Source organism: Camarhynchus parvulus, chromosome 1A (genome assembly GCF_901933205.1).
Source record: "Camarhynchus parvulus chromosome 1A, STF_HiC, whole genome shotgun sequence".
NCBI lineage: Eukaryota > Metazoa > Chordata > Aves > Passeriformes > Thraupidae > Camarhynchus > Camarhynchus parvulus.
Genome location: NC_044586.1, coordinates 19,159,685 through 19,182,204, shown reverse-complemented (window position 1 = coordinate 19,182,204; position 22,520 = coordinate 19,159,685). Strand labels below are relative to the sequence as shown.

General features: G+C 41.1%; 1 protein-coding gene across 1 annotated transcript in view; it reads left to right on the top strand.

Moving 5' to 3' along the window:
* The window catches only part of NUAK1 (NUAK family kinase 1), a 47,106-nt gene extending 25,598 nt beyond the window's left edge, over positions 1 to 21,508 (top strand). The window contains exons 3-7 of the mRNA XM_030959614.1: positions 7,892 to 8,043; positions 9,361 to 9,426; positions 15,718 to 15,837; positions 16,141 to 16,273; positions 17,352 to 21,508. Coding sequence (XP_030815474.1) covers positions 7,892 to 8,043; positions 9,361 to 9,426; positions 15,718 to 15,837; positions 16,141 to 16,273; positions 17,352 to 18,505 — 1,625 coding nt within the window. The 3' untranslated portion in view covers positions 18,506 to 21,508. The remainder of the gene's footprint in view (positions 1 to 7,891; positions 8,044 to 9,360; positions 9,427 to 15,717; positions 15,838 to 16,140; positions 16,274 to 17,351) is intronic.
* Positions 21,509 to 22,520: the final 1,012 nt, after the last annotated feature.

The window sequence follows — 22,520 nt, the reverse complement described above, 5'->3', positions numbered from 1 at the left end:
TCCATCCTCTCAGCACAGCTGTAATTGGCAATCTGTTGAGTGTGGCTGTGAGGGAAGTGCTCCTTTAAGTGACTTTAAACTCCTTGAAAGGGACTGGATAAACGAAGTCGGCTTTGCTGGCAGTGTTCTGATTTCACCACATAAATTTTAGTTTATAGAATAATGCCTCTGTCCATTCATCTGTCTGTCTCTCCCCTGCCACTCGCCCTTCCTTTGCCTTATTGCTTTTTTGCCTTGAAAACTCCAGGATTTTATAATAAAACCTTTGAGAGCTAACATATTTTTCCAGGGGTAGCTTGCGTGCAAAATCTGCCTCATCTGGCAATACTTTATAAAAGTTAAACCAGGGAAGGAACATTCTGCGAACATTTAAACACATGTTGGGCCAATCATGAGGGTGAAGTTACACTTGATACGTTTAGGAGTGAGCTCTTGAGTCTGTAGTGTGAAGTACAGTTGTCTGCATGACTGTTTCTGTGCTGAAAGAGTTGTCCTTGGTCAGCATAACCATACAGAAAAGTCTGCCCTTTTGCAAAATGTACTTAAAGGTGAACAGACTATTAGCAAACATGTCTGTAGACATAGTTTACTGAAGATCTTCCCTGGAGAATGAATAAACATTATGATCAAAATTTGGTGCTCATGGAACATGATGGCATTAATGTAAACAAGTAACTGAAGGAAAGTGTGTGCTGAAGTGCTCTGCTGAATTTGGGCCAGGATGCTTATAAGAGTGCTGCACAGTTTGCATTAGCAAGGCACAAAATATGGATCTCCCAAGTGACATGCACTCCTTTTTTTTTCTAGGTTCCATTTTTGGTACTCTTAAGAAAAAGCAGAGAGATTCTCCATCATGTGTCTGCCAGTTCACAATGGCTTGAGCTAGGTTGCATGCTTAATCAGGAGACTGGTTCAGCTCTATTTTCAAACCTCAAAGGCAACAGGAGATAATCTGACAGTGTGTAACAGCAGTGGCATAGTATTCCTGGATACACACTGCACTTGCCAAATACATGTTCAGTCTCACATTTTGTGCCAGACTTCATGCAGCAAAGCATAAACACACTTGGTGTTTCACACACACATAGGCCTGTCTCCAGTGTGGGAAGCTGTGTCAGTCAAGTCATCATATCATCAGCAAAACCAGCTGCATTGTCAGAAATCTGCCTGTGTGGCAGCTGTTAAAGGTGTGTGGACACAAGCCATTGCTGAGGAACTGCATCCCTGCAGCAGTGCCTGGCTCAGACAAGTGCCTCCTGCCATCACCTGTATGTGGACCTCAGGGTGGGACAGCAGCCAGGGGCCAGGGTGGCAAAACAGTCACCTATCTCAGGATGTGACAGTTCAGAGCAATCCCAGCCTCTGTCCAAGCCTTTGCCGTTTCCTGATTTTCAGACATAAGCAAAACAAACTTTGTTGCCTAATGACCCCACCCCTTCAGTGTGCAAAACACCTGAAAAAGCCATGAGTCCCTTTAAACGTCATGTGGATGATTGGGCTTTAATCAAGAATGTTGGAAGTTGGAAAGCTGAAATTATTGGGTTTTTTTGGCCGAGAGAAAGTACTTCAGTAGTGATACTGTTTAACCACATTTCTAATTGATTTCCTCTAATTATGTAGGCTTTTGAGTTTTGAATGCTTTATTATCATTGTTTTCAGCTGATAACATCCAAGAGCATCAAGTGATATTTCAAGTGTCTGGAGATATTAATGAAACAAGAATAAACAAACTTAACTCTTTAGTTACCATACCCCAGCTTTATGAATTTCCTGCCATTCAGGGTGATCACCTAAACAGACTTTATCGGACATGATATAAACTCAAATGTGTGAGATCACGGGCAGGTCCAGTTTAAATGTCAAACTGATTGCCAGCAGCGATGAAATTTATTGTGATCTTCCCATTTACACAGTCCTACCATAGTACTGTAAATATTTGCTTCTCTGAAGTTCCTCGACAGTTTAAATAATATTTAAATAAAGGGGAGTTAGTGCTTGTATTCTTTGCCGAAACAAAGACAATTAGTGTAACGTGTTATTGTGGCCAAATTAGTAACTGTCATTTTTCCTTCCTTCTAAAGAGCAAACCATCATAATCTGCATATCCTCAGTCTTGCTCTGTGAAAAACAACTTCACCAAGGATAATAGTTCCCATTCTGATTTAATCTCCTCACTGCGGAGGAGTAAATTATAGCATGCTGTATGATTTAAAAAGATTATTATAGGATCTTAACAACGTTCCTTTAATTTAAAAGGAAATTCAATTTGGCTGAATAAGGCCATAATTTAGGAAAATAATTTAACACAAGTTTAGCGTTAAAAGACATACTTTATATCTTGATGTCTTCAATCATAGTTAAGCATATGCATAAATTTGTGTATGCATATACGTGGTTTTCTCATTGGATCTGGGATATTTTCATGTGTGCTATATGCTCTGTTAAAAAGAGTAATAATACTGCTACTGAAAAACAGTTAAATTAAAATTATGCCAGGGGGCTGTAAAACAGTCAAAACCACAAAAGCTGAATCAGGCTGAATTTCTAAGGTAAAATACAGTTTTCAGTACTCACATGACTTTTTGAAGAATAATTCAAGGCTTATTACACAAGTGAGGTAAGTGGGTCATACATGAATTTTCTGAATGAAAAGGTTATTCTAGTCTGCATCTCCAAAATTAAAAACAAACTTACTTGTTCTTTTGATTTGGCTGACCTTTAATAAAAGAGCATTTTGTAGCAGTGGAAAGGTACTTCTGTCTGCGGCTGTTAGGAGAGTAATAAAAATACCACTGAATGGAAGGACACCAGATGGAAGGAATGTCAACATACTGGAACTAATTTAGGAGATTGCTCTGATAGAGAGCAAAGGCATGAGGAGAATTCAAATGGTTCCAGTGCAAAGAGATTGGCCGCCCCTCTTAAACTAACAAACTAAAATCCTTACCCCAGGGTTACATGTAAACCAAATGGAATCAGCCCACAAGGAGATAGTCCAAGAATCCTCCACCCTCAGCACTCACTCTGACTTTAGTATTCTTTGAGCTTGGAGGAAGGACAAAAGCCTCCTGCCTTTTTTTTATTTTGGTAGTAAGTCAGTCCAAAGTGAACTGACATAATAGAGAGGTATACAGTGTACCATTAAACCTTTCTGACTGATGTTTGCAAAACCATGCCCATCTGGGCTTTCAACAATTTTATGGCGAAGCACATCTTAGCAGAGAAGAAATATAGTGAGTGTATTTGGTGTCTTGTCCCATGAGTTTCCGAGGAAGTGACTTTGGTGTAGCTAGAGGGACGAATTTGGCAGTAGGGTTGAAAAGAAGAATGCTGATGAGCAAGAGGTCAACCAGTGCTATTTGGAAAATGGAAGGCTGTAGATAGAAGCTGAGTTCATAATTTCGCAGCCTCTAACTATAAATAAGTGGAGAGATTTTATGCAAGAGCTATTACTGTAGTAGAACAGCCTGTGAAAGAGGGACGGATTATTCGTGTTACAAAATGTACTTTGTCTCAGATATCTCTTTGATAGCGAAAAGTGAAATTCTTTTCCAATTTCACATTTATGTTCTTCAAGGAACTTTGAAGTCAGCAGATTTGGTTTCAATTATGAGCCTGGAGGTATAGACTTTTTCTCTGTCACTTTTAAAAAAGAAACAAACATGTTAGAGTTAAGGGTGGGATTTAAAGAAAAGTAAGAAATCTTTGACCACTGTATGTTAAGCACCCTTTGCTGCTTAGGTTCCCAAGGCTTTTGGAAACCAAAACCAAGTGGTTTTGACCAGACCAAGCCCAAGCAAACTTGCAGCCCCCCTGGAAAATGCTGTTTCTCTGCGTTGCTGTGGCCAATGTCTTAGTCCTTTGCTCATCTCCTGTGGATACAATCACATTTTTCCTTACACCATGAGATTCATGTTGTTCCTGCTCCTGGTTCCTGATGTGCTCTCACACTGCTGTCCCTGCTTCCTCCTCTGTGGCCACATAAAGTGCAGTCATCTCCACAGTCAATCCTTCAGCTGGCAGGCTCTGTCTGCTAAGGAGTAGTAGTGATTTGCAAGCACTACTCTGCAGCAGCAGTTGACCACTATGGCTGAGGCAGTGCATCTGCCCTACCGCCACATCAAGGTCTTGTTGCAGCTCTCAGAGTTACTCAGAGTGGTGCAAATAAACACAGACTCAGAAATAGATGACACACAGCTGGTAGCAAGCATTTATCCTGCTGCTGTCCCCTCTAATAGGTGAAGCTTGTGCTTTGTATCTAAGCAACTCCCCTATCCTGATTCTTAATTGACAGACCATCTCCCCTGCTATCCATGTATGGGTGTTGGTATTGACAGTTCTCTGCTTGTCTAATTTGGCTAGCCATTTACAGAGTATTGATGGTTTGAAAGAAGCTAAAGCAGCCCCACCTTACTCATACATGGTCTCCATCCCTTGACCTTGCTCAGGGCTGAGGAGCAGGCTTACATGACATGGCTGTCCCAGAAGTAGCAAGATTTGGGAAGTCCTGGGGTTCAGCATCCTGCCAAAGCCATGCTTCTCTGCTGGCAGTAGGTGCAGCCAGGGTTCAGGCACACTTCTAGGTGGGGGTGAGTTTCAGAATGAATATGCAGTAGGATGGCAGGTAATAAATCATCTGCAGCAAAAACAAAGAGTGAACCAAGCAGTCCCCAAAGCTATATGGAGGCAACCTGTCCATCATCAGCCCACAAGTTACAGCCCAGGTGCTAACAGGGCATTATATTTATTACCTCATTATTCTTTGCAGTAAGTCAATCCAGCTTTAATTAATGCCTTCTTCTCTTCCTCCAGCCATTGGCCACAAGGCTTTCTTGGGCATTTGTTTATAAAACTACATGCTGTGCTCAGAAGGGCAATTCAGAAGTGCCTGTGTGAAACCTGTCTGACATCCTAAATACTACTGGGAAAATTAATGGTGTACTTGGCTGATGGTGTGAGACTTCTCATCTGCCTGATAGTCTTGACCACTAAATTCCTCCTTAAGGCTGTGTGTGTGTATAGACATAAATCCCACTGCCTTTCGACCTCCTCTTCCTTCAGCTGCAGCTCTCATTTTAGATTTTTCTGTCTGCTGTTCAGTTCCCTCTCTGCAGAAGATAGCTCCGTGCCCACTCCTGAGGTTCAGCTGATACTGTGGAGGTGCTCTGACGTGAAATGACATAGTTGTAAAAAAATACCTCCCTATTCACCTCTGCTCCTGGGTGGAGAAACAATTTGCTGTTTAATTCTGTAATTGTTCAGCTGTGATGATGGTGAGGAGGCTTCTGTAATGTCACCTAAGTTCAAGGATAGTTTCCCTCTCAAAATTCTCCCTCGTGAAAAAAAGTGTGCCAGTAAACTGAAAACCATATACGAGTTTCTGGAACAATTCTGTTCCCATTTATTCTAGTGTGGCTTTGTGACAAAAATTTCAAATTTGGGACGGGGATTTATGCTTTCCTAAATTCAGCTTGATGGTATTATCTCAGTTTCCTAGAGGGTGTAAGAGAAAATTTGAAATGGAGAGTGCCATTGAATACACATTCCTCCAAACCAAATGCTTTCCACCTCATTTCTGTAGAAATGTTGGAAAATACATCTGGATCAGGACTTGTATAAAAATGGCAAATTTGAGTCCAAAAGAATTACATTTTAGGATTTAAAACTTCAGAACATCAAGGATGATTTGAGAAAACTCTTAGAACTGAGTAATGAAGGCAAAACTTTTACAAAAACACAGCTTGGAAGAATGCTTTATTGTGGCAGGACTGTTGTTGCTGTTACTGTCACCAGGAGTACTGAACACCTGGTGGGGCATCAGCTTTTGGAGGAGTGGGGCAAGAAGAGCCAAGGGCAAACGTGCCTCTGAGCTGAGGGTGGTCCTCAACTGAAACTGCTTGAGATATGTATTTCCATGAAAGTACACTGAGATCATCTCTGCCATGCGGCAACTTCACCTACATGTGCGTGATACATGTGCATGCGTGATACAATAACCCCCAACTCATGGAATCAGCTGGTGTTTCGGGGAATTTTGTTGTTGTTGTTGTGTGGTTTATGTGTTTGTTTTAAATCATATCTCTTATATGAGAGCATTTTCCGTGATTTGTCTCAGCTTGCTATTTCTTTTTGCCTTCTTAAACAAGCCTGTACCTAACAAGCCTTTCCCAGCTTAGAGAAGTGAATGTGCACATTACTGTTTTATTGGTAACACATCACAGCACTTCCCTGTATGACATGGGGCATGTTCAGTTTTTCCTAGACAGTATCAGTCTGTCTTTCTTGGAGAGGATACTGTATGTATAATCCATCCAGAGACGGCTTTCCCAGTTTCTGAAGTTTATTGCTAATGAGGATGCACATAGGATGTAATCACTGGCAGAGGCCTCTGCTTTGGGGTACAGTGAGGCCAGCAGACAAGTAAGCAGCCAATTTTATCTGGCTGTTTGCTCTCTCTTTTATCAGAGCTGTTTGGCTGGGATTCAGGGGTGTTAGAGTGAACTGCAGAGGCTTTGGCTTGTAGATTTGAGTGACAGAGTGTGAGAGGACGTGAGACAAGGCCTCTAAGAGAAGTAAATATCTGTATGTTAAGAGAGGCAGCTTCACATTTCACTGCAAAAGCTGAAGCTTAATTCTGTTTTTTTTTAAATCACCAAAGACTACTGGCTGAACTTTGATAAAGAGATATAGGAAGGCATCATTACAGTCGGGCTTGTCAAAACTAGCATCCATTTGTAATAGATCCTTTAACCTCATTAATTTGTATTTGCCTTGCTGCCAGTGTGACCAGGGCTGTCACAAATAAAAAGAAAGGGAAAATGACCATGTTTTCATATAGCAGTGGTTACTTATGACAGGTGCAGGAAGTTTTCAGTGGGTTGCAATGGATTTTCAGTGATAAAAGAGGAAAGCTATTTAGCAGCCAGGAAATTACAGCAATTCCAGACTATTAACAGCCTGCTTTACTAGATTAAATATTAGTTATCTGCCACTCACAGCGAAGTCCTTGACAGCATGTGACACAGCATACTCTCAGCCCCGAAGAACAGTCAGGCTGTGACGCGGACGAGATGATTTTCCTTGCTCTGCTTACGCTGGCATTGTGCATTGCTGCTGGCTCTGCACAAGTCACGGAGGATTACAGCATTCAGTCTGTGACATGCAGTGGGACACATGGTAGGGGCAGGAAAAAAGGAAGCTTGAGGAAGAGCTGTTTGCGTGAGGCGAGGTACAGAGCCACAATGACAAGAGCTGTACTGCTCTGGAGGTGCTGCAGCCATAGCAGGCTCAGGTGTCCATGCCCGCTGTGCTGTCACAGAGAGTTGGGATGGAGGAGGGCACATCCATCAGTTGGATACTTGTTGGATTTTGGTAGTAGGTGAAAGACAACCAACAGTCATTGTAAGCCACATGGCAATCCTGTTTCAGTGAAGACAAGAATGTAATATGCCTTCTATGAGCCCTTTCCAGACCCTTTCCTGTCTGCTTCTGTCCTCTGGCCTCAAGTGGGCTACTTGTACAAGGAATTCTGTGCTGGAGCAGGAGCTGGTATTCATATATTAGTGGCACAAGTGTCCACCTCACCTCACTAGGATAAATTGACTTTGCCACCATGTGACCCCATATTATTTGAGACAAAGAGATTCATGTAGCCATATGAAAGAGAGGATAAACTCAATTTCCTTCTCTTGGTCTGAGGTGTTGTAATCTTCCTCTGGTAAAAAGTAGCTTTGGAACTTTCTTTTTGCAGTGGGATTTGTTAGTACATCTTTCCAGGCCTCAGTGGTGGTCTAGGATGTGATCAGACATCTCGAGTCTTCTTCACTCTTTCAAGTGTCAATTTTCAAATGTACTAAATCAACTGTGGTGTTTTTTCTTTTCTTCTGTGCAGTGTTTGAAAATAAAGATAAGATTGTGATCATCATGGAGTATGCAAGTAAAGGAGAGTTGTACGATTACATCAGTGAGAGGCGGCGATTAAGCGAAAGAGAGACAAGACACTTCTTCCGACAAATAGTCTCTGCTGTGCATTACTGCCACAAGGTGAGCAAAGGATTTCATGGTAAAAAATGCTGTTTCAAGGCTGATTACTGGCATATATTTCAAAGCATGTCTGAGGCAACAGCATTCATTATTAAGTATCAGAATACATGATTTTATCAGTACAACAGAAGATCTTCATTAAAAGCACTACACTGAACTAGTGGCTTTTTAAAGACTAATGATGTTTTCCTGTGCTATGAGAGATACCAGACACACCCTTACTTTAGGCAAACCTTGCATATTTGCCTTTAAAGTATTTCTCCTGACATTTAAAAACTCAAAAATTACAACATCAACTAAGGAAGGCATCCCATATAACCTCTACAGCATTAATACTAATGCCTTCAAACAAATGTTAGTTTGCAATTTGAATACACTAGTAAACAACTTTAGAATAGGAGATATAATATATGAAAGAAAAAGCCAAGAGAGAAAGCTATGAGGTTCATGCATGAGCTTTAGTACATACTCATTCTGGATAGGTAAAAGTAGCTTTACCAGATGTAGCAGGAAAGATACCATTTGCTAATACCCATCATGGTATCCACTTGGAATAACAAATCAAGCAATTAAACCCAAGGTAGCTGACTGGCTGTCATCATGGACAGTTTATTCCTGTTTATGAAACAACTGCATAGAACCTAAACTTGTATGAGGCTAAAGGCAATGAGCAGCTAACACAATTTTAATTTGAATTCTTAAAACACTTAAGTCTCTACTTGAATTCTGATAAAAAATGAGATTTCTCAGAATCCTCACTGCATAGTGCTGAAAAGCTGCAGTGCCATTCCTGATGCATTTAATTTTCCCAAGTTTCTGTAAAGAAGGCTCTGACCTAGACCCAGTCTGTTTGCTTCCATCTCTAACATTTACAATCCTTCGGGATTATAACTCCCCCCATCCATGATCCGCATGGCTGCTCATTGGAGGAATGTGGGCTTTTATAGGGGCTAACGTCATTGACAGATATTGGTTTCTCGTGCCTGGGAAGAATATCCTGCTTTCACACGGTGGGGGCAGGATCCAGGATGAAATTAAGTTCTGAAAAGAGACCCCCCAGCCCTGTGCCCCCCAGCCCTGTGCCCTCCCCCGCCTCCGATGTTTCAGAGTGTCTGTGGGAGGACAGATTCCAGTCATTCTTCCCTTAACCACACACCAAGTGACTAATACAGCGCCTGCCACTAGTCACTGGGCCATGAGTGTTATGACAGTGAAATCAGCCCTGAAATGTAGATGCAAAGACCACCCTGCCAGCTCACCTTTAATTTTTCCAATATTTTCTCATGCTCTTCCCCATTTTTTTCTTCCTTGTTTCAGAATGGTGTTGTCCACAGGGACCTAAAATTGGAAAACATTCTTCTTGATGACAATTTTAATATTAAGGTAAGATTCTTTTTCTCAGTTTCTCAGAATGGATTTGCATGTTTTATAACATTTTTACCCAAGGCATTAGAAGAGCCATTGTTATGGTAACAGCTACTAAGCAACAGCATCTGGCAAGAGGCTCAGAGTTTTGGAGGCTGGGGGAAGACACCACTGATTGCCAGTAATACACAGTAAATGAAGCTTTGCATACTTTGGAGGTGAAAGCCCTGTCCTGCCACACAAAGGCCACGATTCCCAATGCAGTATCTACCCACTGGTAGAAAACAGCAGAGCATTTCGTGCAATCAGGCTTATTGTACAAATGATATTATTGCTGGCTGCTTCTCGGGCTAGGAAAAAACTGTTCTGGTCTACAGGATTCAAGTGCCTCCTACAGAAGAGTCTGAATGTTCTTTTGATCATGGCTGGAAAATAAGCAAATAGAGTTTCAAAATAAACCTAGTAAAGCACATGTGCTTCATTAGGAAGTGGCCTTGGAACTTCAGACACAAACGTATACTTTGGATAGTGATGTCAGTGATGTCATTTCCATGCCATTTCTCCCCAGTGAAAGCATGAGAATGACTTCTTTTCCTGTCTTCTGTTGTTTATAGCTGTAGCACAAAGTTAAATAATGCAGAGATTTAATTTCCAGAGTAATTTCCTATATATATATCCTATCTGTATTCCTCTATAAAATAAGTGTAATTTCCAGGTGGCTGAACCTGTTTCACTTTCAACTTTTTTCCTCCTTGGGTAGCTGGATGTAAGGGTGGCTGGATGTGCTCATCCATGGACAAACAAGCAGAGGGAGGAACACCAAAGAGTTTCTGCTGACGCTTGAGCATCCAGTATTTAATTTAAAAACTAATCAAGGAGCTACTTGCGTAGCCCAGTACCTAAATAGCCTGGGTCTTCCTTTTGTCTCCCCTGAAAGCCTTGGGGCTGTAGGCACTGCCTTCTGTGCGTCACAGTGGAGAGATTGCCATCTTTTTTGAGTTGATGTGCAATGGAAGTGGAAAGTAACACATGGTAGCTGCTATCTGTGTAATGCTGATGACAGAAGCTAACTTGGATCAGCTAATGGATTAAAGGCACATAAATATGTGGTTTCCAAAAATAGTCTTTTACAGAAGGCCCATCCAAGGCAATATTTGGATGTTTTGCTGTTAGCATCCAGTGTTGGAGCAGACCTCCCCTCTCCTGTTCCTACAGGGACGCTGTCTGCAGCAGCCAGAGCCGTTCTCAGCAGTGCTGAAAACAAAAAGTAGCCTTTCAAGGACATTGTATACAAATCAGGCTTCCGCAGGCAGGATGACCTTTATTTTCACATTGCATGCCAAACTATCTTCCCAGCTAATCAGAGAATTCTTGAGAGAAATGAGGAATTTGTGGAATTTGCTAGCTGTGAAGGGCTGGATCTCTGCACTGCGGTCCTCATATGCAAAACCAGTCGTTTCCTCAAGCCTCTGGGGAGCTGAGCTTTGTCAGACAGCTCTGCTCCTGCCCCTCTGTCCTTTATGGGAGTTGTTCTCCTGTGGGTAGAGTGGAGGGATGGGACAAAAACAGGTGCCTTTGTCTGGTCTGCACTTGGAGCTGACCCAAGGGCTTCAGAACCACAGATGCATTTCAGCTGCCATAGCGAGTGGCAGTGCTGTGGAAGAAATTCAGGTGGCTCTGCCTCCTCACATACCTTCCAGGCATTTGGACATGCTTTTCTTGAGGGTTTCCCTTTCCTAACTTGCATTGTGCTTAAACTGCTGTAGGTGTTTTTCATATTTCCAGTCTTTCCTCAGCTACGTCTCTTCACTGTTAAGGCCTCTGAGCAGGCAAGGCTGCCTTGGCATGGGGAAGTGGCTTCTTGGCTGTCCCCTAGTCACTACTTGTGCAAAGGGTCTCATGAAACTGAAAAACAGACTGAACTCAGGAAGGTATTGGTATTTCATACATCTTACAGTCAATAGTGTTTGAATTTGGATTGCTTCAAGAGATGCATAATGGTATGGTTTTTCTTTTTCTCTCTGCTCTCTTTTTCTAAACCTTGTGACTAAGGTCAGCTTTGAATACTTGATGTTAAGCATACAGCCACTATTTCCCTGATGCTGAGGTTTTGAACATGTTGCTGTGGTTTCTGTGTTACTTGCACAGAATTTTACTTCCCACTTTTTCTTTGTTTCACTAAACAGTAACCGTTGGCAAGGAAACACATATGGAACTGTAAATTATTTATTAGGAGTAAATTTATCAGGTCTGCATTCTGAGAGTATTTACATGGGGTTTTTTCAGGCAGAAAAAAATGCAGGGATTTGGTATTGACTGAAGGCTTCAAATACTCAGGGGAAGGCATTTTCTAGAAATGAATTGATAGTCTTATCTGTACTTTCCTAGTATTTATATTTCATTCAGTGGATTACAAATACAAAATTGGCAGTTTGATTTTAAGAATGAGAAAATTAAAGGAATCTCTTTATTCTTGGGTTAAATGTGCAATTAAATACATGTTTCTGATGAAGCCAGTGATCTATGCATTATGATTTACAAAAACATGTCATAATAATGTGAAGAAAAAATACGATGTTGTAAAAATGGATCCCTGTATAGCAGCTTAAATACTTTTAAAACAGGGAATAAAGAGGACAAGTAATCCATTAGAAATTATTATCCAACCTAAAAGGGTCCCGGCCATTTTACTTGTTATTACACTAACTCAGAAACCATTCTTAAGCTTTAGATAATTAAATGAAGGTCATAAAGGAGTGTGGAGACATAAGGAGGAGTTTGTTTTGTTTTTAAGAGCTGTGATGATGAGTAAAAATCTCTGGAAGCAAAGTCATGTTAGAATTATAGCAACAAAGAAACACCAGCGTCTGGAAGCACAAAAAGTATACATTTTGAAGAGCTCTGCATATCCACAGGCCAGAGGTGGAGTGCAATGAGAGGAAAATGTGATCCAATCAGTGGTGTATTACTAGGTTTTTTATGGACTTGTATGCAGTGCTATTTCCTGCAGACTTTTACTGAAAACAACTAAATGCAGCAGACATAAATGAATCAAATGAGCTTTAAACACTTGTGAGACTGGACATCCTTGTTCACAGTAGGGATGAGAACGGTTCCTGGGCTAGGAATTGCAGCTAAAAGAGATGTCTAGCAGAGGTTGACATAACCGTATGATCAACCCCAAAGTGACAGAAGAGTAGAACAATGCAAGTAACATAATCATGCTAACTGCTCATTCTCTTGGGCTGGTAAGGGGACACCAATCAGACTAACCGCTAAAAACCCACGAGGGTTTTGTATATACAGACTAAATGTATGGAATTGGGATTTACTTTGCTGGAAGTCTCACCAACTGCACATATATTTCATTTGCTTTAAGAGACGTAATTATTTCTCTATCTGCACTACAGAGAGACAGATTCTTAAGTGGGATAAAGCTGACAATTTCCATGAGTGTGAACTTTGTGGAATTTACATTCCACACTTCAACAATAACTTACATCTGGTTTAACATAGCTATCAATAAATATGAAACATATACTCCTGAAGCAAGAGGAATGGAAGTCCACTTTTCTGCTCCTCCCAGTTTAGGAAGTTTTTTTGACTTGTTTGACTTAGTTCCATTTAAGTGCCAAGAACATGAAGTAATGTTGGCTTCTATTAATCTTGTTTTGGGGGGCATGACAATTTTAATGGGAAAAGCTGATAAACATCAGTCTGTGAGCATGGGAGTGGATTGTAACATAAATACTCTTTTCCTGAATGGTCAAAATGAAAACAGGAATGCCCAAGTCTGAGAGTTTCTTAGAGTGAACAACGGCATGTATCCCTATATGCGTGTGTGTGTGTATATATATATTATATATTCATATATATTCATGCACATCCATATGCATTTTATACATTCCATGGTGTTAAGGGAATGTGTTTTCATAAGGAATCACACTGTGCAGTGTTTCTCCTTGTCTTAGCTGCATCCTGAACTAAAATAAAAATCAATGACCAGAATTTTTAACACTGAAATGATCCCATTCTTCCCCTGATTGACAGGGCACACTTCATAAGGCTTAAAACCAACTTTCTGCAAGCCAGGCAGGGTGACTTGATAAGAAAGTAGAATTTAAGGTAATTAAGTGCAATCTGAGCCATGAGAATATGTTTTCAGACTGTGATTCTACACCAGCTGTTTTCAATGACATTCCAACCATACAATGAAGATTTTACAAACAGCATGTATTTAAGGGTTGAATTTTCTGCTGTTGGTTGATAATACGCTGTCTGAGGGACTGAGTGAATTCAATCTGTGAATGAACATGTTGAGATGAATTAAAATTAATGAACAGAAATCAGCTGCTCTTTGATCAGGATGAATACAGATTGTCAGCGAAACACCTGCACAAGCAGAACATCAAAATAGGGAAGAGTGAAGCATGAAATCTCGTATCTGACTTGTGACTTTAAAAATTGTGTAAAAAGGATATATAAAAAGTTTGTATTTCTAACATGAAAGTATCTAACAACTATATATCTATTTCTGCCTGTTCATAAAGCATATATGTGTTCCTGTTTCATCTCAACTGTGTCATTTTTCAGTGTAACTGTACTAGTTGAGGTAGTAGAGACAAAGACTTAACCTTTTCCAAGAGTTCACTGAACAATGTAACTCAGCAGGTATTAGAGGCATCGATGATACACATTTCAGAAAGCCAAGAGTGAATGATTGTGCTGGCGAGTCCTTTTCTTTCCCACTGACTTTGTGTTTTCATGAATTTTCTCTGGTGAAAATTCCTGGGATTTAATTTCTTTATGGTAGAAAAGACATTAATAAGGCGAAGAAAACCCAGAGAAAACTCCTGTCTTTTATATCTACAATACCTTTTTTATGCCTGTGCTTTATGGTTTTTATGTAGGCATTATGTTGATTGTGGGCAGTAATACAAGTATCTCTGGGAAGCAGAAACATTTGGGTTTTAAACAAGATGAAAATGAGATGTGTTGCGTTGTGCTATGTAGTATTTTCAGGGACCCCCGATGAGGGAAGGAATGATAAATCTGACTCCATGTTCTTAGAAGGCTAATTGATTATTTAATGATGTATATTATATTAAAGAATACTAAGCTAAACTATACTAAACTATACTAAAGAATACAGAAAGGATACAGACAGAAGGCTAAAAAGATACTAATGAAAACTCGTGACTCCTTCCAGAGTCCTGACACAGCTTGGCACTGATCGGTCATTAAGTAAAAACAATTCACATGAAACCAATGGAACAACCACCGGTTGGTAAACAATGTCCAAACACATTCCAAAGCAGCAAAACACAGGAGAAGCAAATCAGATGCTTATTGTTTTCATTTTCCTCTGAGGCTTCTTAGCTTCCCAGGAGAAAATCCTGGGCAAGGAGATTTTTCAGAAAATATGACGGTGACAGTGTAGAGAAAAAAGGAAAATGGAGAGGTTGTGGGAGTATTTAGTGTTGCTGTCCTCAGCCTTTGTTTTGTAAGAACAAGAACAGAGAATTGAAGTAAACAAAATATTTGGACCTGATCCTGCACTTTTCTGGAATATTTCTGGAATATTTGGCAATATTCCCAACAGTCCCAAGGGAAGTTTTGTTTGTGTTGGCCAAGCCGGATTTGGGCCCATTGTTTCCAGTTAGGAACCAGACTTGTGTTTATTATCTCATGATAGACATCTCGTGATAGCCATCTCGTGGGCTTAACAGCTCAGATTCCTCTGCCCCATGTCCCTGAATCTGGAGGAGTGAGTGACTGCTTTGCTTTGCCCCTTGTTCAGGTATAGCTACATTCCAGATGATTTAAAAAACCACTTTCTTCAGTAATGCTCTACCTTCCTGCAACACTCCTGCCTCCCTCCTCCTGTTGAATTTAAAGGTCATGGCTTTTGGCTTGCATGTGTGTGATAAGAAGGGTGGTACTTTCTGCTTGCTTTCCTCTTGTATTAATGACTATACAAGATGAAGAGCAGTCAATGGACAACAGGCTTCCCAGTATGAGATTGTCTTTGCAGGCATATGCAATTCATCCAGGATAAAATTACCAGCTGATGGTTGTGCAGTTGGTGGCCTCTCTGCGAATGGACCCAAAGCATCCTTGTTCCTAATCAGGAGGCCTTAACTTGGGGACCCTTCTTCTCTGAGGGATCTTTAGAGAGAAAAGTAAAATACACATTGAGTTTTCCCTATGGCAGAGACAAATACAGCCAAGTCCTTCCTGATAAAGGATTTTTTTGTTACTTTAAGAAATCATTAATATTACAAATGCCTTATGCAATTCTATTTACAGATTGCTGATTTTGGACTCTCCAACCTTTATCATAAAGACAAGTTTCTGCAGACCTTTTGTGGAAGTCCACTGTATGCTTCCCCTGAAATAGTTAATGGACGGCCTTACAGAGGCCCAGAGGTAAGAAGGGTCAGTTTTTCTGTGGTGGTATGGGGATGTCTTTGATGATAATGTTCTTGAGAGGGAGTCTTAATGCAAATGTTACTGTACATGTGAGTTCACTTGGGTTTGTCCCATATTTGAAGTTCTTAAGCTGCTTCACTTTTTTTTACATTGCCTGTGGGTGGTTAGTGAGATGTTAGATACCATTTTGCCCAGCAGTAGGTGCAGCTGGACATGATGCTGCTCTTGTGGTGCTAATGGCATTGAGAAGGGCAGGGATCAACTTTCCTGGGCTTCACACGTGTTGTGTCTGTATTTCAGGTTGACAGCTGGGCCCTTGGTGTATTGCTTTACACTCTGGTTTATGGAACGATGCCCTTTGATGGCTTTGATCACAAAAATCTCATCAGGCAGATCAGCAGCGGAGAATATCGTGAACCAACACAGACCTCAGGTATGAAGAAGGAGGGAGAGCCGTGTACTGAGCTGACAGCAGTTCAGAATGGAGCATTTTGTTTGGCCCCTTCCAACATGTTACAGTGTCATTTTAGAATGATGTACACCCAAAAAAAAATCTCATTCTCCTACTGAGTTCATCTGCTATAAATTCCCATCTGGGTGCAGCACTTTCCAAAAGCCCTTTTGAAATTTTAAGTTTTGTAGCAGATAGATTTTGTTGCCTTGGGGAGCTGTAATGTGCTCTTTTAAGTAGATCTGTGGCAGTGGAAGGTCTGTTAGCTATTGCAAGTGGAATTGTTCAGACAAGCTGTAAACTTGTACAACATACTGGTACAGATCAGTCTTCTCACTACACTGTGGGCTACCACAAGCAGTGAGAAGGTGAATGGTCAGAGCAACACAGTGTCTTATTAAAGAAGGCAGGCCAAAATCTGAATGAATGCCCCTGTGTTCACATTGGCTTTGAGGATAGCCCATTAAGCAGTCATCTGACAGAAGAGTAGCAGCTAAGTCTGGCTCATGGATTATAATGACTCCTTCCAGCCTTAAATATCTATCCAAATAGTATATTTAAATGAATATTTATCTTGTTTTGGTTGTTTGCCAATCCTTTCAATTTTCTGTCTTCTCGCTCTCTATGTGGAAATAAACCTTTACAATACACAGAAGACTACATTGTTTATGGAAAAAGTAAATTCAGAAGCAATAATGTGTAGATAATTTAAAATACCTCAATTTTGTTTTATTTTCCTCTAAGCTTTGTCATTAGAGTCAATAGGTTGGTGACTTCCTTCTGTAATATGGACCTATTAACTGTCTAATACAGTATAAACATTAATTTATTGGATAGCCCAGAGTACATTTTCCAGAGTGAATCATATTCTTCTGATAAAATAGTGCTCAGAGGCATTTTCCATCATTGACTGACAGTCAAAGCCTTGTTCCTTTTCACTTTCTCTGTAGTATGGAGCATTATTTTTGCTCATTTGATTGTCTTCACACTTTCAATTTTAACTGACAAACCTAAGAATGCCCATGCTCTAAAAGTGTTACATGCCATTCTTCACCCATAGATGCTCGTGGTCTTATCAGGTGGATGCTGATGGTGAACCCTGAACGCCGAGCAACCATTGAAGATATTGCCAACCACTGGTGGGTTAACTGGGGCTACAAGAGCAGTGTCTGTGACTGTGATGCCATGAGGGACTCCGAGTCCCCACTGCTGGCAAGGTTCATTGATTGGCATCACCGTTCTACTGGCCTCCAACCAGAGACTGATACCAAAATCAAGTGCCTTTCTAAGCCCAAAGGTCCTGAAGTCACACTAGAGAGACAAAGGTCTCTGAAAAAATCAAAAAAGGAAAATGACATTTCACAGTCCATCCAGGAAGGAGGAGCTGAAAATGCAACCAAACTGACCTCCAAGAGACCCAAAGGCATCCTGAAGAAAAGGAGCAACAGTGAACATCGCTCTCACAGTGCAGGTTTCATTGAAGGAGTTGTCAGCCCAGTGTTACCCTCTGCTTTTAAGATGGAGCAAGAGTTGTGTAGGACTGGTGTGGCCATTAAAAGTGTTGTAGAGGGAGAGGTAGCTGGCAAATATGGCACTAAGCAGTCTTCACTAATGCCAAAAAAAGGAATCTTAAAGAAGACGCAGCAGAGGGAGTCTGGCTATTACTCCTCTCCAGAAAGAAGTGAATCCTCTGAACTCTTGGACAATAATGATGAGACAGTAAACAGTGACACTTCTCCAGGCGTCACAGAGCCATCCAGAAATGGGTCTTACAGCCATTCCTGCAGGCGTAAGGGCATCTTGAAACATAACAGCAAGTATTCTACCAACAGTATTGAACCTGCTTTGATTAGCCCTGGCACACCAGTGCTGGAGGCCATGGAAGAAATGGTCTTGCCTGGGGACACATTACTTCGAAGTTACAGTCGCCCTTCCAGTGTAATTAGTGATGACAGTATTTTGTCCAGTGACTCATTTGATTTGCTGGATTTGCAAGAGAACAGGCCAAACAGGCAGAGAATACGGAGCTGTGTCTCTGCTGAAAATTTCCTCCAGATCCAAGACTTTGAAGGACTTCAGAACCGCCCACGGCCACAGTATCTAAAGCGTTACCGCAACCGTCTGGGGGACAGCAGTTTTTCTCTTCTCACAGACATGGATGATGTGACTCAGGTCTACAAGAAAGCCCTAGAGATCTGCAACAAGCTCAACTAGCAGAGGGAAGATGGAAAAGGGAGGGAAGGGAGTTATTTGTGTACCTTTATGATGGAGTAAGCCAGGTCACTGATTTGCTGACAATGGTAGGTTTTGATTCAAAGGAGCTGACTGTACCTACTTAGCTGAACTCCAAGTAAAGTTACCCCAAAGCTATCTCATACTTCTCTAATTTTGTGTCCTCAAAATATTACCTACCTGACCAGAGAAAAACCTTTGGTCTTTGTATCTGTGATGAAAGCACATCAGGAGCTAGCAGACAAAAGCATCAAGACTTGATGGCTCAAATTCAAAGCTAGACAGAATTAAAACTGGAAGTGAGGGACACGCGTTTTGAGATGTTTGTAATTAATATTAGATAAGCTTTTTGAAGAGATGAGCTGAATTCTTTAAGTCAGATTTGGATGCCTTTTAGAACAAGAGGCTTTATTTCCTTCTGAAGTTATTTGTCTGGGTACAGTGATTGCTTAGTGGGAATCTTTCGCTTGCATTTTGCAGGACACCAGGTGAAGTGGTCATCATGGTGCCTTCCAGCAGAGTGACTTGAGAGGTTCTGAACATGTTCTAAGATAATTTGAGAGACTTGCCCAAGAAAAACCTCATGAGGTGTTTGTGGACAAGCAATGGAGCAGGCATTCATATCTAGACCTTCCACAATGACCAGACCCATTGCTCTTCAGTGGGTAGAAAGTTCTAAAATTGTTTCCAACTACCAGCAAAAACAGAGCCACAGAAATGATAATGGCAACTGGAAGGAATGGATGTTATCAGCAGCTAAATGACCTTTTAAGGCATTTCAATCCATATGTTCAATCTGTGACTCTTTCAAAATGGCCAGCCAGATGAATGCCCAGACAAAGATGGATCTGACAAAGGGTCCCAAGGGTTAACTGACCCTCCAGTGTAGAGTTCAGTCACTATGAGCAAATTGTGCCACCTTGCTGCTAGCTTGTAGTATTTGGGGGTGACAGTAGTTTGCAACCAGAATGTTAGGTAATGAAAAGGTTGTAGAATGTAGGAAATGGATAGAGGTCAGAAAGTTAATGGGAAGATGCCTTTCTGCAAATGAAAATGTGTCTAGGTTGGTGTTAACGGAGGAGAAAGAATTGAATGATGAAATGATAGCGGTAGATTTAGTAACAGAGTTAGCATAAAGTTGTGGGCCTGCCTCTATCTAGTGTAGCTGGTACTGAGTGTGCAATGATACCAGTTTGAAAAAAAAAAAGGTATGCATTTGTGTTCTCAGACATATCCAGCTATCCAGACTGTAGGCTTCAACTCCCATAAAGGTACCATGTGGGTCTACTGGATTACCTGAATGTAAGCCTATGTCAGAAAGGCACTGTGTGTTTGACAGGCCTGGGCAAACTGGAATCTTCAGGCCCATTTCAGTCTCATTTCCATGAGCACATAGCCCCTGGCTTTCTTGGAGGTGCACTGGTGTGATTAAATCACAGGTTTCAGCTGATAATGTCAAGTGATCCAAAGTTGCGAAACTTGTATCCACACTCATACCCAGAGCAGGGGGGCATGGGACAAGTTCTGATCTCACTCCTGCCCTGTAACTAGAACTGAAAGCAGAGTTTGACCCACTGTGTCCCAAATTGTAGAGATGGTGCAGAAACCGAATAGAGTTCCTCTGGGGATTCCTTGGGAATTGGGGATAAGTCCATATATCGATGGCATCTGGGACCGGGAGCTATTTCGCTTGCAGATTCCTCTTATTCAGTGTGTTATGGTACTTAAGTCTGCTGGTTCCTCCTAAAAATCAAATGGGCTACCTAGCATAAAGATGAACCAGCCTGAGTTTCCTAAATCAGTTAATCTGTGGAGAACCTTTACCTTTTACTTATCCACTTACACTGGACCAAATTTGACTCTGAAATAAACAGCGTCAATACCATGAAATGTCAGAGAGATGTACTCTCAGGTGGTCAAGTGAAATCTGGCCCACTGTCATTTGCTCAGGAAGGGCAACTGCAGGTCACAAATGCGTACCTCTCTGTATGATATTCAGACATCTCATCTTCTCTCACAAGCCCTGCATGTGCTCTTTTACCCCATCCCAAACCAGCACCATTTTGCAGTGTGTTGATTTAACAGGTTTGCTGTGGTGCATTTTAAAACAACTCAACATAGCCTCCATGGCCTTTCTGAAAAAAGGGTGGATGTGCCTTGCAGCCATGGCTTTTAACTCATGCCCTGGGGTGTAAGAGCTGCATCCTCAGCTGGTGTGAGTCAGTGCTGTCCCGTGCAGTGCTGTCCAGTGCATCATGCCTTCTGTGCACATCTGGCACTAAACTTTGAGTGGAGTTATAGAGATTTCAGGATGAAGGGAAGGGAGCTCAGCTGGCTGTGGTAGGGAAGTGAGGAGCACTCTGAAGGCTCCTATCTCTGAGGCTTTTGCCCAGGCCTGCTTCCTTGTGTACAAATGTGAATGAGTGAGTGACTGCTTGCTGCCAAACTGGAAATGTTACGTAGGGATTTACTGGCATGTTACTGGCATGTTACATGTTTACTGGCATGTTATCATTCCTAGAAGAGAAGAAAAAAACTTGACTGCACATTGTTACTATTAGTGTTGTGATTCTTATTTAATTTTTTTTGTAATACAAAGTCAACTTTTTTATTTGAATTTGTCTTTTTTTTTTATTTATTGGTCTGAAAGCCATTTCAAAGTTATAATAATATATTTGGTGTAATTTAATTGGTGCAACATTATTTTACAGCTCTGGCCAAAATTATTTGGTGTTATGTTATTTTTGGGGGGTTTTTTTGGGTTTTTTCTCCCAATCCTTGGTTGGTTTGAGCTCTACGAGGCACACAGGGAAAAACGCTGGATAATCACCCAAAGTGTTTGTATTTTTAATCTGATACTGTTTTTTATTAAATAAAATGAAATTACTGTAACTGTGAACTGTCTCTCTGTCTCCCTTTTCTTTTTTACTGTACATCAGCATGAGCCAATGCCAAATGGTAATAATGAACTTGTCATGTAGAAATACAGCAGCATCTCATCACTTTGTACCAAGTTGCTTATGCAAACCTCCTTGGCTCATTTGTGCATTTGAATATAATGTGGGTGGCCACAGAGACTTCCTTTCTCTGAAGTATTTGGCACTGCAAAGCACACAGAGCTTTCAACTCTAGAAAAGTTTGGTGGAGAACAACTGGCTGGGGGTTTTCTGTTGAAAATAAATGAGGTTTGTGGGCCCGGTGTGCTGTAGGTGAGACAGAGCTGGCTGAGCAGACAGAGCACAACTCATTTGTATCTCAGAGACAGATGGTCATGGTCCTTTCTCCTCCCCGTCTGGGAAGGGACAGTTTATTGACAATGTTTTTGTTGGTAAAATTTAGGGGGTTTGAGCAGTAATTTGATCAAAAAAGACTGATGGCCATTCACTGCTGTCGAGTGTGTGTTGAATTTGGTCAGATGGCTTTGAATAGACAGAATAATCAGCTAGTGAGAGGGTAAAAAGGGGAGTCAGTTTTCATTTTTTGGAATCTCTGCAATCACCAGAAGGCTTTAGATTGTTTTTCTTGGAAAACAAGTGGACATCATAAGGGAAGCTGGGTGTTAGGTATGCTGTGTGTGCTGGGGACTTGTTAAAATAAAGGAAATGGTTGGCAATGTCTTCGTATTGGCTCTGAGCAAGACACCATTAAGCTTCACCCTTGATGCAGCCAGCCAAGATACCTGTGGTGTATATTCTGCTTTTTTTAATTATAGGCAGTTTGGATTAGGATCCAAGGTATGGATATTATGAAAAAAGAAAAAGGCTTTAATTGTTCTAATTCATTTTATCTCTCTTGAGCTTTTTAAAACAAGAAGCCATGGCTGTAGCTGCTAGATTACAACCACTTAAAACCCAGTGGGAATAAAGGGAAGAAGCCAATGATACAGAAGGGTAGGCAGACGTTAATACATTACAAAAGGAATTATTATCTGCTGTGTCCTAATTGAGTCAGGAATTATGAGGTGTATAGTCAAAGTCAGCATGCCTGTTCTTGCACC